At 40.4% G+C, this 14,218-nt stretch overlaps 2 protein-coding genes across 3 annotated transcripts; both read right to left on the bottom strand.

The window, feature by feature from the left end:
- Nucleotides 1–126: 126 nt before the first annotated feature.
- On the bottom strand, nucleotides 127–10,186 carry deaf1 (DEAF1 transcription factor). 2 transcript variants are annotated; one of them, XR_013282936.1, is made up of 14 exons: nucleotides 9,813–10,186; nucleotides 8,338–8,438; nucleotides 7,935–8,061; nucleotides 6,731–6,880; nucleotides 5,416–5,555; nucleotides 5,267–5,332; nucleotides 4,348–4,383; nucleotides 4,118–4,241; nucleotides 3,868–4,005; nucleotides 3,452–3,711; nucleotides 2,125–2,223; nucleotides 1,846–2,011; nucleotides 1,659–1,745; nucleotides 528–581 (listed from the first exon to the last, which is right to left on the bottom strand). XR_013282936.1 is itself a non-coding variant. In XM_077517735.1 (13 exons), exons 1-13 carry the CDS (start codon nucleotides 9,991–9,993, stop codon nucleotides 480–482), a joined length of 1,611 nt encoding a protein of 536 aa, XP_077373861.1. In that variant the 5' UTR covers nucleotides 9,994–10,186; the 3' UTR covers nucleotides 127–479. The 2 variants fall into 2 exon arrangements, 1 of the variants encoding a protein (XP_077373861.1); XM_077517735.1 differs by lacking the exon at nucleotides 1,846–2,011 and having other exon boundaries at nucleotides 127–581.
- A 718-nt stretch (nucleotides 10,187–10,904) lies between these two features.
- bet1l (Bet1 golgi vesicular membrane trafficking protein-like) lies at nucleotides 10,905–14,026 on the bottom strand. The gene is made up of 4 exons (XM_077517733.1): nucleotides 13,837–14,026; nucleotides 13,416–13,501; nucleotides 11,989–12,045; nucleotides 10,905–11,441 (listed from the first exon to the last, which is right to left on the bottom strand). Exons 1-4 carry the CDS (start codon nucleotides 13,856–13,858, stop codon nucleotides 11,274–11,276), a joined length of 333 nt encoding a protein of 110 aa, XP_077373859.1. The 5' UTR covers nucleotides 13,859–14,026; the 3' UTR covers nucleotides 10,905–11,273.
- Between the last annotated feature and the right edge of the window lie 192 nt (nucleotides 14,027–14,218).

Below are 14,218 nucleotides of genomic sequence, written 5' to 3'. Positions count from 1 at the left end.
TATTCCATTATTGTTTTTATGAATATTTAAAAAATATAATTTAATAATATTAAATACTAACTCAACTAGGACTTATTTAACACATATTTTTTAAAAATGAAATGAATAATAAATGGGTTAGATGAATTATGGACGCATGGACAATTTAATAAGCAACTTCTAAGTCTTAATAAATCATTTGATATTTGTGCCTTTTTAATGTTGGCACCAAACAACAACAACAAAAACAGCTTTTATATCCTCAAAGCTGCAGACACTGAAAATAAGTCCAAATGATTTTGACAAGAAAAAAGTCAAAGAAAAAAAATATAAAAAAAATATCGAATAACCTAAGAAAATAATGAGCAAACATAAAGATGATCAAGTTTGTGGAGAAATGTCTCCACATAAATATTCTTCACGTGTCATTTCCTTCATGATCAGTTTTTGTCTTGAGAAGTGAGAATTCAAGTGGGCGGGTCCAGCCAAGCCACGCCCTCTCACTTAACTTTGTCCATGCCCATGGACGCCATTGGCTCGTCCTCCGCGATCGCCCCGCCCACTCCTGATTGGCAGCAGGCGTTCTGATGATCCCGCCAGTCCTGCAAGTGTGAAAAGATGAAAAAATTCCAGATATGGTAAATGTACTCATTTGTTTACCGATTAATTGGCAAAAAAAAAAAAAAAAGAATTTTGCATGATTAAACAATGCGCATCATGTGAGGTGCACTTTGGGTCGTCATGCCTCAACTGTAGTATCTGTGACTTTAAGAACGTGTGACTTTAAAGGGCGGGGCCTGGACGGTGAATGACGTGGGTGCCAGGGAGTTAGAGCAACATTAGCTCAGGTTAGCAGCTGGATTATTAAAGTCCACTCACTCACTCAATTCCCCCAATCACTCGGTCACTCCCTCAACTAACTTACTCACTCAACTAACTCATTAAGTCGGTCACTCACTCACCTCACTCAGCTAACTCACTCAATACCTAAGTCACTCAACTAACTACCTCAATTGGTCACTCTCTCTGTCACTCACTCAACTCACCTCACTCACTCACTCAGCTATCTCACTCAACTCACTCACTCACATCACTCACTTCACTCAGCTAACTCACTCAACTCACCTCACTCAACAAACTAACTCAACTAACTCACTCACTCGGTCACTCTCGGTCACTCACCCAACTCACCTCACTCAACTAACTCACTTACTCAACTAACTCATAAACTCGTTCACTCACCTCACTCAGCTAACTCACTCAACAAATTAACTCACTCAACTAACTAACTAACTCACTCAACTAACTCATTAACTCAGTCACCCACTCACCTCACTCAGCTAACTCACTCAACGAACTCACTCAATTGGTCACTCTCTCTGTCATTCACTCAACTCACTCACTCAACTAACTAACTCAACTAACTAACTCACCTCACTCACTCACTCAACTCACATCACTCAGCTAACTCCCTCAACTCGCCTCACTCAACAAACTAACTCAACTCGGTCACTCACCCAACTCACCTCACTCAACTAACTCACTCAGTCACTCAACTCCCCTCACTCAGCTCACTCAACAAACTAACTCACTCAACAAACTTCAATCAACTAACTCACTCACTCACTCACTCACTCACTCACTCACTCACTCACTCACTCCCTCACTCACTCACTCACCTTCCTCTGGCAGAAAGTGGAGCAGTAGTTGACTTTCCGGCAGCCCGTGCACTCGCTCAGGGCCATGCGGCCGCAGTTCTCACATTGCTGCAAAGACGAAAACACAAGTGGGCTGATTTGACGATTTCGCATCGCAACATAAAAAAAAAATCAAGACATTCATGATGTCGTTTGTTGTAGAACATACGCTGAATTATTTCAAGCCCTTTGGTCTCATCAGACCGCAACACTTTCTCGGCTGGGGAAGTCGGGGTGGGCGAGGAAAGGACATCAGAAGGCGAGAAATGGATTCGTAGGACAGCGGTTGTCTTTTACCAGTTCAGAAGAATTGCCAATCGGGGGAGTGCCAGTTTCTGAATTGTGGCAGTGGATCATCACATCTAACATTTCAACTTTTCATTTTGGGTTTGAAAAGTATATTTTTGTCCACTGTTTATTGTTTGTTTTGTTTAACTGTAAAACCTACATTGAGGATGACCTCGGGGATGTCAGCGCTCCGTTTGGCTTGCATGTCGTCCGGCGTCTGGAATGTTATCTGGTTCTGGAAGGACTGACTGACGGCACACTGAACACACACACACATACACGAAACACAAGTCAATGATGTCCGTGCCCTTAAACTGGGTACACACATACAGATAATCAGGCCAAATGTAAAGCGTGATTATTCTGAGGAGTGACGTGTGTTGTAAGTGACTATCCTGTAGTCTAAGGTTTGTATCTAGTGATTATTCTGCGGTGTTGGGTTGAAAATGATTATCCTGTGTTGTTTGGTATGTCAAGAGTGATTTTCATGTGGTGTTGGGTGTTGTTTTAAAAATGACTATTCTGTGGTTTTTGGCATGGTGAGAGTGATTATCCTGCAGTGTTGTTTTGAAAATGATTATCATATGATGTTCGGTATGTTAACAGTGATTATTCTGTGGTGTGGAATGTTGAAGAAGTGTTTATACTGTAGTGTGCGGCGCAAGTGATTATTCTGTGGTGTGAGGTGTGCTGTGACTATCCTGTGGTGAAAGGTTTGTATCTAGTGATGATCCTGTCATACTGGATTGAAAACGATTGTCCTGTGGTATTTGACATGTTGAGAGCGATTATTCTGTGGTGTTGGGGGTTATTTTGAAAATGATTATCCTGTGGTGTTTGGTATGTTAAAGTGATTATTCTGTGGTGTGGAATGTTTCAGAAGTGATTATCCTGTAGTGTGTGGTCCGAGTGATTATTTTGTGGTGTGAGGTGTGTTGTAAGTGACTATCCTGTGGGGTAAGGTTTGTATCTAGTGATTATCCTGTGGTGCTGGATTGAAAACGATTATCCTGTGGTGTTCTGTATGTTAAGAGTGATTATCCTGTGGTGATGGGTGTTGTTTTTAAAATGATTAGATTGCGGTGTTCGGTATGTTAAGACTGATTATCCTTTGGTGTCGAACTGAAAACGATTATGCTGTGGTGTTTGGTATGTTAAGAGTGATCATCCTGTGGTGTTGGGTGTTGATTTGAAAACGATTATTCTGCGGTATTTGACATGTTGAGAGTGATTATCCTGCGGTGTTGTGTGTTGTTTTGAAAACGATTATCCTGTGGTGTCCGGCATGTTAAGAGTGATTATCCTGTGGTGTTGGATTGAAAACGATTATCCTGTGGTATTTGGCATGTTGAGAATGATTATCCTGTGGTGTTGGGTGTTGTTTTGAAAACGATTATCCTGTGGTGTTGGGTATGTTACGAGTGAATATCCTGATGTATTTGGCATGTCAAGAGTGACTATCCAATGATGTGGGGCGTCCCCCTCACCTCCTTGTGTGCCTTATTGTCCCTCTTGGCCTGCTCGATCAACGCTTTGAGTTGCTGCACGTTGCTCATGAGGGTGTTGGCCGTCTCCTCCAGGGCCTGCCAGGCGTTCTTGGGGATGCTGCTCAACAGCGGGGGCCCCACCGCCAAGGTGGCCCCCGTCACGGGCCCCACCTCCAGGGTGCCCACCAGCGAGGCCGAGGGGGACCCCACCGCCATCTTGGCCTGGGGACACAGCGCCAACGCCGGTAACGCCGTCAACACTGGCGGGGACGCGAACAGACGAGGCAAATCGTGAGAACTTTCTTATGATGGTGAATGATGTCGTTTATGGAGCGACTCGTATCGGTTTCAATCAGGATTGAGTCGAGGGATTTTTATATTGTGACTGCAACATGCGGGGTGATTAATACGCATACCTGCTGTGTCCGCGTACACTTCACTCTGCACCGAGGCGTCCGAGATGATGGCGGCGGCGGCGGCCGTGTCGCTGCTGGGCGAGCGCTCGAACGTCAGCGTGCCCGACGGGGTGATCTGACCCATGGGCGACACCGTGACTGCGGGAAAGAGAACCATTAAAAAAATCAAAATAAAAAACATCTTTGTGGGCCCAGATCTGATTGTGAGAAATCGGCCAATCACAGAGCTGACATCGGTCACGTGACTCACATGTGGTTCCCGGGCTCAGCGTGATGTTTTTGCTCACGGGCTCGTCCTTTTTGGCGGGAACGGGGGGCGGCTCCGCCTCCTTCCGCCTTCTTTTGTATGGGACGAAGAGGCGCACGGGACCGTTCTGAACACAACAGGAAGTTGATCACAGCGGACAGAACATTAGGTACAGCCACACAAACCAATGAGATTTGTAATTAAAACAAAAATGAAAATGAGATGTAGCGCACCATTGTGATGTTCTCGGCTTCCAGGGAGTCGCCATCCTTCGAACAGAAATATTTGAGGGAAAATTTTTCAGCGGGCAGAATCAATCGTATCATAGAATCGGAATTGACATAAATCGTGGAGGAATTGAATGAATCGTTTCGTATTGAATTGTAATAGGGGTGAATCGAATCACAACTGGATCAAATCATAATAAGAGGAGTGAATCGTTATCTAATTAGGTGTAATAAATCGCATGAATCATACGGCATTGAATCCCAACTGAAGTGAATCATATTCTGATTAGAGTGAATAGTTTTGTAAGTGAATGAAACTGAATCATGATAGCGATGATTCGCACCAAAATTGGAATGAATCGAACCTTAATTCAAGTCAAGTCATCTTTATTTATATAGTGAATCATGCTGGAATTGAATACTAACTGAAGTGAATCAATTTGTAATTAGAGTGAATCGAATCGTTTTAAATCGTAATAGAAATTAGTCGCAATGTAATTGGAATGAATCCAACCTTATTTAGGGTGAATCATACTGGAATGAATCCCAACTAAAGAGAATCAAATTCTGATTAGAATGAATCGTTTTGCAAGTGAATCAAACCAAATCGTGAAAGCGGTGAGTCACATCATAATTGGAATGAATCGAACCTGAATTCAAGTGAATCATACGGGATTGAATCCCAACTGAAGTGAATCATATTCTGATTAGTGTGAATCGTTTTGCAAGTGACTCAAACTGAATCGTGAGAGCGGTGAGTCACACCATAATTGGAATGAATCAAACCTTAATTCAAGTGAATCATGCTGGATGGAATCCCAAACTCGTGAATCATATTTTGATTATAGTGCATCGTTTTTGCAAGTGAATCAAACTGAATCGACTGAAATCGGCGCGAGTCCGACGGCATTTGTCGGCGACTCACCGAGAGCACGTCGTCACAGCAGGCCGCGCACGTGCACGAGGCGGCGTGAGGGTTCAGGATGCGGTCCTGGACGGACACACACGAGATTAGAATGTTAGGACGGGGACCACCCTGCGGACCGCAAGTGGACGGACGGACGGACGGACAACCTGGATGAGACAGAGCAGAGGTCGTCCCCCGTAGCGGATGCTCCTCTTCCAGTCTTTGCTGTTGGCGCGACCGGCCAGACCTTCAAACTCTGTGGGCGTCAGCCACCGCTGATCGTGTTTGATGCAACGACCTTTACCGCCTGAACACGCACAACATTGTGGGTTGGAATGCTTCATGAAATTCAAATTGACTACACGACATTGGGGTTATATGCAACACAACGTTGTGGATATATGATGCAACATTGTGGATATACGACAACAACATTGTCGATATACAGTACAATATTGTAGATATACAACACAACATTGTGGATATGCAGCATTGTCGATATAAAAACATCGTGTATATACACAACAACATTGCTGATATACAACACAACGTTGCGGACATACAACATTGTGTGTAGATGAACAACAACACTGTGGATATACAACTTTGGTGCTATACAGCACAACACCATTGCATATATACAACACAACACTGTGGATATACGAGTGTGGACAGTGGATATACTACAACAGTGTGGATATAAAACAGTGTGGATATGCAACATAGCATTGTTAATATACAACATAAGCTTGTACTTATGCAATACAAGATTGCAGTTATGTAAGACAACATTGCGGGTTAACAACACAACATTGTGATATTATGACACAAAATAGTGGTCATTCTACACTATTGTATGAGAATTTATTCTACAATATTGTGTGACTATTACACAACATTGTGGGTATACTAAACTACACGAGACCATTAGTTTTCATTCACCAACATTGTGGGATGAATACACCACGTTATGGGTACAATACACAATGATGTGTGAATTAACTACACAATAATGTGCAACTATTATACCATATTGTGCGTCTCTTATGACATAATGTATGATTTGTTTACATGACATTTTGGACTGTTACACAACATTCTGTTGTGTTTGTATTGTAGCATAATTACACAACATTGTGGGTCTACTTCACCATTGTGATGGCATTTATTACGCAACATTGTGGCTACACAAAATGTTTGTATTGTATACACATAATGTGGAGTTATATAGCCACGCTGTTGTGTAGTCTTCCCACAATGTTGTTTAATGTTCTCATCACGTGAGGTAGAATACCCACAACGTAGTGTTGTATACATGCTCTGTAACACTTCCTTGTTGTGTTTGATATAAAAAAAAAAAAAAAAACATTTGTGATGTGTGCCCTGAATGTTGTGTGTCATCCCCACAAAGTATGTCGTCTTGCGCCACTGTGTTGTTTTCCCCATCCCGCAATGTTGTCGCGGCGCACGCCAACAGCTGACCTGAGCCGAGTCGGTTTTTGTAGAGGACGCCGCTGCTGTTGCGGCATCGGACCGGCAGCTCGTTGTTGTACACCGACGGGTCCCAGTTGTATTTGGAGGCGGGCTCCTTGTCCTGGGGCGGAGTCAGCGGGGTGGGCGGAGTCACCAGGCCTGAGCTCATCACACACAGGCAGAAAGACACACAAACACACAAAAATGCACGTCACTGATCTGAATACACGACTGGATAGCAGATCGGCCAAGACTTTTTGAGGTGGCGAGGCGGCCATATTGCTCCTCCCAAGAAACGTTTCTCGACCTACAATCCTACACATTCACAGTATCCAAATTGGATCACATTTGAGATAGTACTTAGTTGACATTTTACAGCTCGCCTTAAATACATCAATAAATGATATGCTTAACTCATTCACTCGCCGCCATTTTCACATTTCGCAGTCCCGTTCGCTCCCGGCTGTTTTACTGGATTTTGACTGATTTTGCAAGGCCCACAGAATATTGTGTTCAATTGCTATAAAAGCAGGGAACCTACCAAAAGAAAGATTAAAGTCTCTTCTTTCATCAGGGGAAAAAAAAAAAAAGTACTGTATGTTTCTATCTGTTTCCGTTTTGCAGCAATTAGCATTAGAAGAGAGCTAAGTTTCATCAGTTTTCACAAATCTATTTAAAATTGTAAGAAATTTAGCTTTTTTTTTTCGACATGGCCCTGGTTGATCTCCTTTGCTCTGCTGCCACCTCCTGGCCGTTTGTGTAATAACTACCATTTCTGCAACCGTTCTTTGCAGTTGAGAGGCTGCATCAAAGCCTTCTGTATGCTCTAGCATAAAAAAAAACAAAAAAACAAAACGTATAAATACGTCTTTGGGACACTTAGAACATTAAAAAACGTATTTATACGTTATTGGGAGTAAATGAGTTAATGATGTTTACAGGAGGAAACGTGTACATTTAACTGCCTATGGAGTTTATGCAGTATTCTGTTCGCGAGGTGGGAGTAACAAGATGGCCGCCCCGTGACTTCAACGGCTCGCACGGGCGCGTATGGGCTAATCGGGTATCCAGTCATATTTACAGGTCAATGTGTTTGTAGTACTTGAGAGAGATGGGAGAACAAGATGGCCGCCCCATGACTTCAACGGCTGGCACGGGCGCGTATGGGCTAATCGGGTATCCAGTCATATATACGGGTCAGTGGTGTTGGTACCGCTTGTGATGGCGGCCGTGGACTTGAGCGCGTCGTGCCGCGCGACGGCCGAGTCGGCGCGGACGACGATGAGCGTGGTCTTCTGGCTGCTCAGACCCTCGGCCAGCTCCAGGGGGCTCCGCCCGCTCTAGTGCACGCAAAAACACAAATGAACACCAGGGTTATTATAGTTTTGATTGATTCATTTTTTTTTGAGTTAGTTTTGATTTCGTTTGAGTTTTAGTTAGTTTTAATTAGTTTTCAGGGTGGTTCTGTTAGTTTTTATTAGTTTTAGTTCTTTAATAAATGCTTAGTTTTAGTTTCAGCATTAGTTTTAGTTTTTGTTCTAAATGAGTATTACTTATGCGCAATATTTAAAAACCAGGTACTTCTATGTAGCTACTGGATGTTTGTTGTAGCGTACCAAGACATGTTCGGGAAGATTTCCCACCGCGTCCACGGGCGAGGTGAAAACGTTGTCGTCCGCTGCGGCCTGGACGTCTTCCACCGCCACCGTGGACACGTCTGCAAGACGACATTCCCGCAATCGTTATTCACACGGCAGCTAATTGTGTTGTTGTTGTTGTTGTTGTTCTGGGTCAGTGGGCCGACTGCGCTGTACATCACATGAAAAATGATCATTTCATCAAAAGCACCAGACTACGGAAATCACAAAAATGCTTTAATACGTCAATGCTTGTTTTCATGGGAGCAATTCAATTATACGTGAAATTATAGTTGAAATTAAATATATTCATGCAGTGTGGGAACAGTTTGGTCAAGCAAAGTTTGATGTATTTATTTATTGATTTATAAAGTGAACGGAGTTCAAACGAGAAGTGTCAGACGATTACATTTTTTTTAATCGTAATTAATCACATACTTAAATAGTCACTATTAATCGCAAATTTCATATCTGTTCTAAATGTACAATAAAATGTGCAATAAAAAAAATGTTAAAAAAAAACAACTTTTTTTTAAATTAAGTTTACATACAAATGTGGGGGGGGGAACAAATGTTAAACTAATGGAAATATAGCTGCATCTTTTAGTCACTAAAACAGTAATGTCGTACTAATTCATAAAACTGAATTAAAATGAAAAAGATGTACTGTAAAAAAAAAAACGAGTGTGATATTGATTTGTGTTGAGGTCATTTTTCTGCAACTAGGTGCAACGAAATATAAAAATGAATCAACTCCTTCTTAGTATTTGGGGATTTCATGTTACACAGTTGCTGAAATGTTGAAATTACAGATTGGTTCAATGGAGTTCAATTCGGCGACTTTTAGAGAAGCGTGGGTTGGCTACACAACAGAAAATCACGTAAATCTTGATTAAACTCTTTTACTAATTTCGCCGATGAACTGCAGAGATCACAAAATATTGAAAATAATCAAGCTCTGTGTCGTTGTTTGAGGATTCCAGGAGACAAAGTTACTGCAAAGTGACAATTGACCAAATAAGTAAAAGAGAGTTTGGTTGGAGCAAAAAGTAGGAAGTTGTTGATTGAATCCGTTTACTAGGCACGCCGATGAATAGTAAAAATCACGAGACATCAAAAATAAGTCCACTCCTAAACTCAAAACTATTTTACGGCGTAATAATTAGCGTCTTAGTTAAATACGCGGAAAAGTAAACGGTGTCTGGTGACACTAATACAATTTGCTTAGGTTGCGTGTAAACGCTTTTATTCACTGACAACGATTAAGAAAAAAAAACAACTCACAATTAAAATTTAGTAATCTGTTTTTCTGTGATGCGTCGAATTGTTTAAGAAAAGTGGCGTGAATATCCAGGAAATTGTTCAACTTTTGATTTTTAGCGCCACTCGGCGGCGTGAGGTTGCGGCCTGTTTATTTGCTTGCTTTGCTAGCTCGCAGCTGCTCGCCGACTTGCCTGCAAAAGCCGACTCGGCGTCGTCCGGGTTCGGCATGGCTTCGGCTCCCATTTCGATGTTTCCCGGCGCCGCCATCACCGCCATCGTGTTGACTTCGGCCTCCGACTCGGTATCCGAGCCCGCCCGCCGGCGAGGCTCCTCCAGCCCGAGCGCCTTCGTCGCCGACTCCGCTTCGTCCATTTTTCCGGCGGAAGACCACGACGGGAGCCGAATTGAACCGAAGAGCCACGGGGAACGCCGAGCAGGCACTCGGGTACCACTCAGAAACGACGTCAGCTAATTTACCGGTAAAACAAAAATGACTAAAGTTGGCTTCGAAACAATGGCGAATGTCGCCGGAGAGAGAAATGGCCTCCCTCCGCGGTTTGCTTATCCACCAACTCCTCTCAACAATGAGTCGCCGGAAAAAGCCGAGCGCAACCGAAGGGTGTACATCGTTTCCCGAACGACTACGTCACAGTTTACGTTCTTACTCTTATTTACATGTATTCTGAAACTAAACTTTGACAAAGACATCTTCCTAATTTATTTTTATTTATTTTTATTTTTTTTTACAAAATTGTATTTTTTTGGTACAAATTATGTAAATTATGTCAATACAATATAGGTATTTGACACTTTTTAAAAATAAGGTAACTTCACACAACAGGTTATCAAACTTGTTTACATAATCATATTGGGAAAATGTATAATTACTAGGGGTTGTCACCTATATATTGCTCAGGTAATAAATCCACGATAATTTATGATAAAACTAATAAAATAATAATCATAATAATATAAAATAATAAAAATTAAATACAGTAAATAATTCATATAATAAAAATACAAATAAATATAAATGTAATATAAATACAATATAGAAATATATTTATGTAAGTAAAATAATAAAATATTTAAAAATAAATAATAAAACTAAGCTTGAGTGTTCTTCGCCTGAAGACTTGCGTCCATTTCCCCGCAACTTTTATGAGGTACTCCCCCTAGTGGCCCGGGGAGACAAAAGTATCACGATTTATTGCGATATCGATTGCATTGTAACATTCCTAATAAATACCATACATTTAAAAAAAAAAAAAAAAAAAAAAAAATCAGTATTGAAAACTATTTATTTTTAGTCAAATATAAGTCAACACAAAATTGGAATGGAATTGAAAAGATGTGTGACAAGAAATGTATCAACAAAAAAATCTAAGAAAAATAAATATGTATAGCAATAAATCTGGCAGTATCAGGATTAACAGGAACATTTACATAATAATATGTCACTATATGTCTTTTATAAACTATCTTTGACCGCAATATCATTAAGAAACTGTACACAACCATTCCAATTTTAACCAAAAAAAATAAACCACATTTCTTCCAGAGATGTTCTTAGATCTCGATGAACATTTAAAAAAAAAGGAAGTCTTTTGGTTCTTTGCCGCCCCCTACAGATCGCTTCTCGCCTTGCATTTTCAGTGTTGCATCCTGTTGACGGCGTAGTAGAGCAGGAAGAAGAAGACCACCAGGCCGACGGTGACCACGCAAATGATGCGGCGGTTGTCGCGTCCCGAGCGCAGCATGGTGGAGAAGCGCTTGACGCTGCCGCCCAGCAGGCCCGTCGTGCTCATGAAGTTGTTGTCCTGGCAACAATGCGCTGATGTCAGCGACATCATGTTTCGACGGAAGCGTATAGCATTCACTTGAGTTAAAAAAAAAAAAAAAATGACTAAATTTTTTTGGGAGCTTTTTTGAGTATTTTTTATTATTATTATTTTTCTGTTTTTCTGAATATTTTTTTTTCTGTTTTACTGAATTTTTTTTTTCTGGCATAAAAAAATGTTAAAAAAAAAACAGGTAAAAACTGATTCAGAAAAACTGGAGAAAAAAAATATTTATATTAAAAAAAAAAAAAAGAAAAAATATTCCCCAAAAATATTCCTAAACAGGGGGGGAAAAAATCCCAAAAACACAAAAATAAATTTTTTAAATTTTTTTGTAATAATATTTTTCTCTTGTTTTTCTGATGAATTTTTCCTCCTGTTTTTCTGAATAATTTCTTCCTTGTCTTTTTGAATATTTTTATTTTTTTTTAATAACAGAAAAAAAAAACGAAAAAAAAAAACAAAGTTCCCCCCAAAAATAGTCAGAAAAACAGTTTTTTTTTTTTCTCAATATGTTTCAACTCACCATGCCGTCCAAATAGTCGTTTTGATCCTCGGCCTCTCTATCAATGTCGTACGCCAGCTGTCGGAAAAGTTTCCACAACACTTAAAATGGCAGCCAACATTTAACTTACTACTAGACAGACAATCAATCAATCAGTCATGATCACAATTCTGGTAGCCATAATTATATGAACCTCAGTGATTATTATTTTTTTTTTACATTTAAAAAGCAACCTCTGCTGATATCTTGTTTAGCACTTTCTCAACCAACAAGTCATCCAACCACCAGGGGGCGACACATAGTTAAATCTTCATTAAATGGATACTTGACTCATTGAGCCACTTTCAGCAGTAAAAAGTGAATATTTTGTCTATAATTAATGTGATAACTTCATCATTTTTCATATACAATTAATACCTTTAAAAAGTCATTTTTCTACTTGCTGTCGACTGATGATGACATCACCTGTGCTGAGGAAGTAGGTAACGACCTCTCATGACTCAGTTTACTGACCAAACCCAGAAAGCAGGTGAGCTGTTATTGGTCGTTACCTTCTTCCTCAGCACAGGTGATGTCATCAAACAGTAGAAAGATTACTTTTTAAATGTGATTAAAATTGTGGCCAATAATCGTGTAACTATATTATTATTATTATTATTTAATATATAGAAAGGAGCGCCCCCTTTGGACAATTTTTTTGTCTTGCTTTGACTGGTTTCCTTGCAGTTTGTAGACAATATCAGTAGGTGGCGATATTGCACTATTATGAACATGAATGGACAATGCATTAGGTACTGTCAAGATTGTGCTGAAAATTTTTATTTGTCGTTATATGTGGAGGGCAAATATTTCTCCGCTGTAGTTATTCACTAAAGATTCTTTTTAATAATCTGTCTATATTTTTGGATTATTTTTGAATTTTTGTATTAAAATATATTTTTAACTCGTGTCAAAAACTGCACAGAAAAATACAAACATAAATTGATTATGTTTGATTATGATTGATTAGTTTATTTATTTATTTATTTCTTATTTATTTTTAGTTACAATTGAGCTTCTGGCTCTCCATTGAGAAAAAATGGAGCAAATAATTTAATTCCCTTTAATATTTACAGATTTTATTCAATTTTTTTTTTTTTAAAGAATTAACATTAAACTGGCCTCTAGTTTTAATGCTTGAGTATTTTTGCTCACGCTACTTTTACTCCATTACATTGAGCTACATTGCACTCACGACTATTATTGTTTTTTGTAAGGTTGACTAATTACGCCTCAGATTGCGTCGCATATGTCACCAACCCATCATAAGAACCATTATTCGGAACACTATTTTTTAATATTGAGTCATTTTGTTGTAAAGTATAATATACGGTTAGTCTGATTTGAGTAGAACGTGACCACCCATTTGTGATGTTTAAAAAAAAAAATGGCACACTTGATGTACTTACAGATTTGAGTCGAGAAACTTTGCTGGCCAAGTTGTCTGCCAGGCGCTTGTTTTCGGCGTCCAGCATGTCCTGCACCGACCCATGACCTGCCGGGACAAAACACGTGACGTGACGTTACACCTTTTTGTGACACAGTAGTTAATTGTTTTGAACCACACGAGATTAGTTACGACCACGTTGGCTGTCATATGTTTTTAGTTAAGGACAATTGTTCCGTCAAAAAAAAACAAAGCACAACGTGCACGTCGTCAGATGGGGGAAGAAACTCGTCGATCGAATCTTTACGTTGCGGCTAACTACGTGGCAACCGTGTAGCTACTTTTTACAAATGGAAATAATCGTAAAACGAAACTTAAAAACAGGGTTGTGTGTCGTGAACGTGGTTCTTTTGGGCACAACTCGGACGTGTCAAAACAAATACCTCGATTCCAGTCCGCCGCCATGTTGGCAAGTGACGTCACGCGCTGTTGCAAGCCGGCTCGGAGGCCCCGCCGTGATTGGACAGGGGCCGCGTGACGTCGTTGTCATAAACAGGAAGTACCTGTGGCGATTTCAAAATATCCGCTGGCTTCTCCTTCTTTTTATTTTTTATGTATTAATAACGTTGCCTGTTGACAAACAAAAGTGGTGGTTTTCATTTGGCGTTTGCGGGAGAAAAAAAGTACCGTGTAAGTTGGCAAGTGACGTCACGTGCTGTTGTCAGCGGGCTTGGAGGGAGCCCACCGTGATTGGACAGGGGTCGCGTGACGTAGTTGTCATAAGCAGGAAGCATCTGTGGTGATTTCAAAATGCAAAATACGAGC

Source organism: Festucalex cinctus, chromosome 3, assembly GCF_051991245.1.
Source record: "Festucalex cinctus isolate MCC-2025b chromosome 3, RoL_Fcin_1.0, whole genome shotgun sequence".
Lineage (NCBI taxonomy): Eukaryota > Metazoa > Chordata > Actinopteri > Syngnathiformes > Syngnathidae > Festucalex > Festucalex cinctus.
This window is presented reverse-complemented; position numbering and strand designations above follow the sequence as displayed.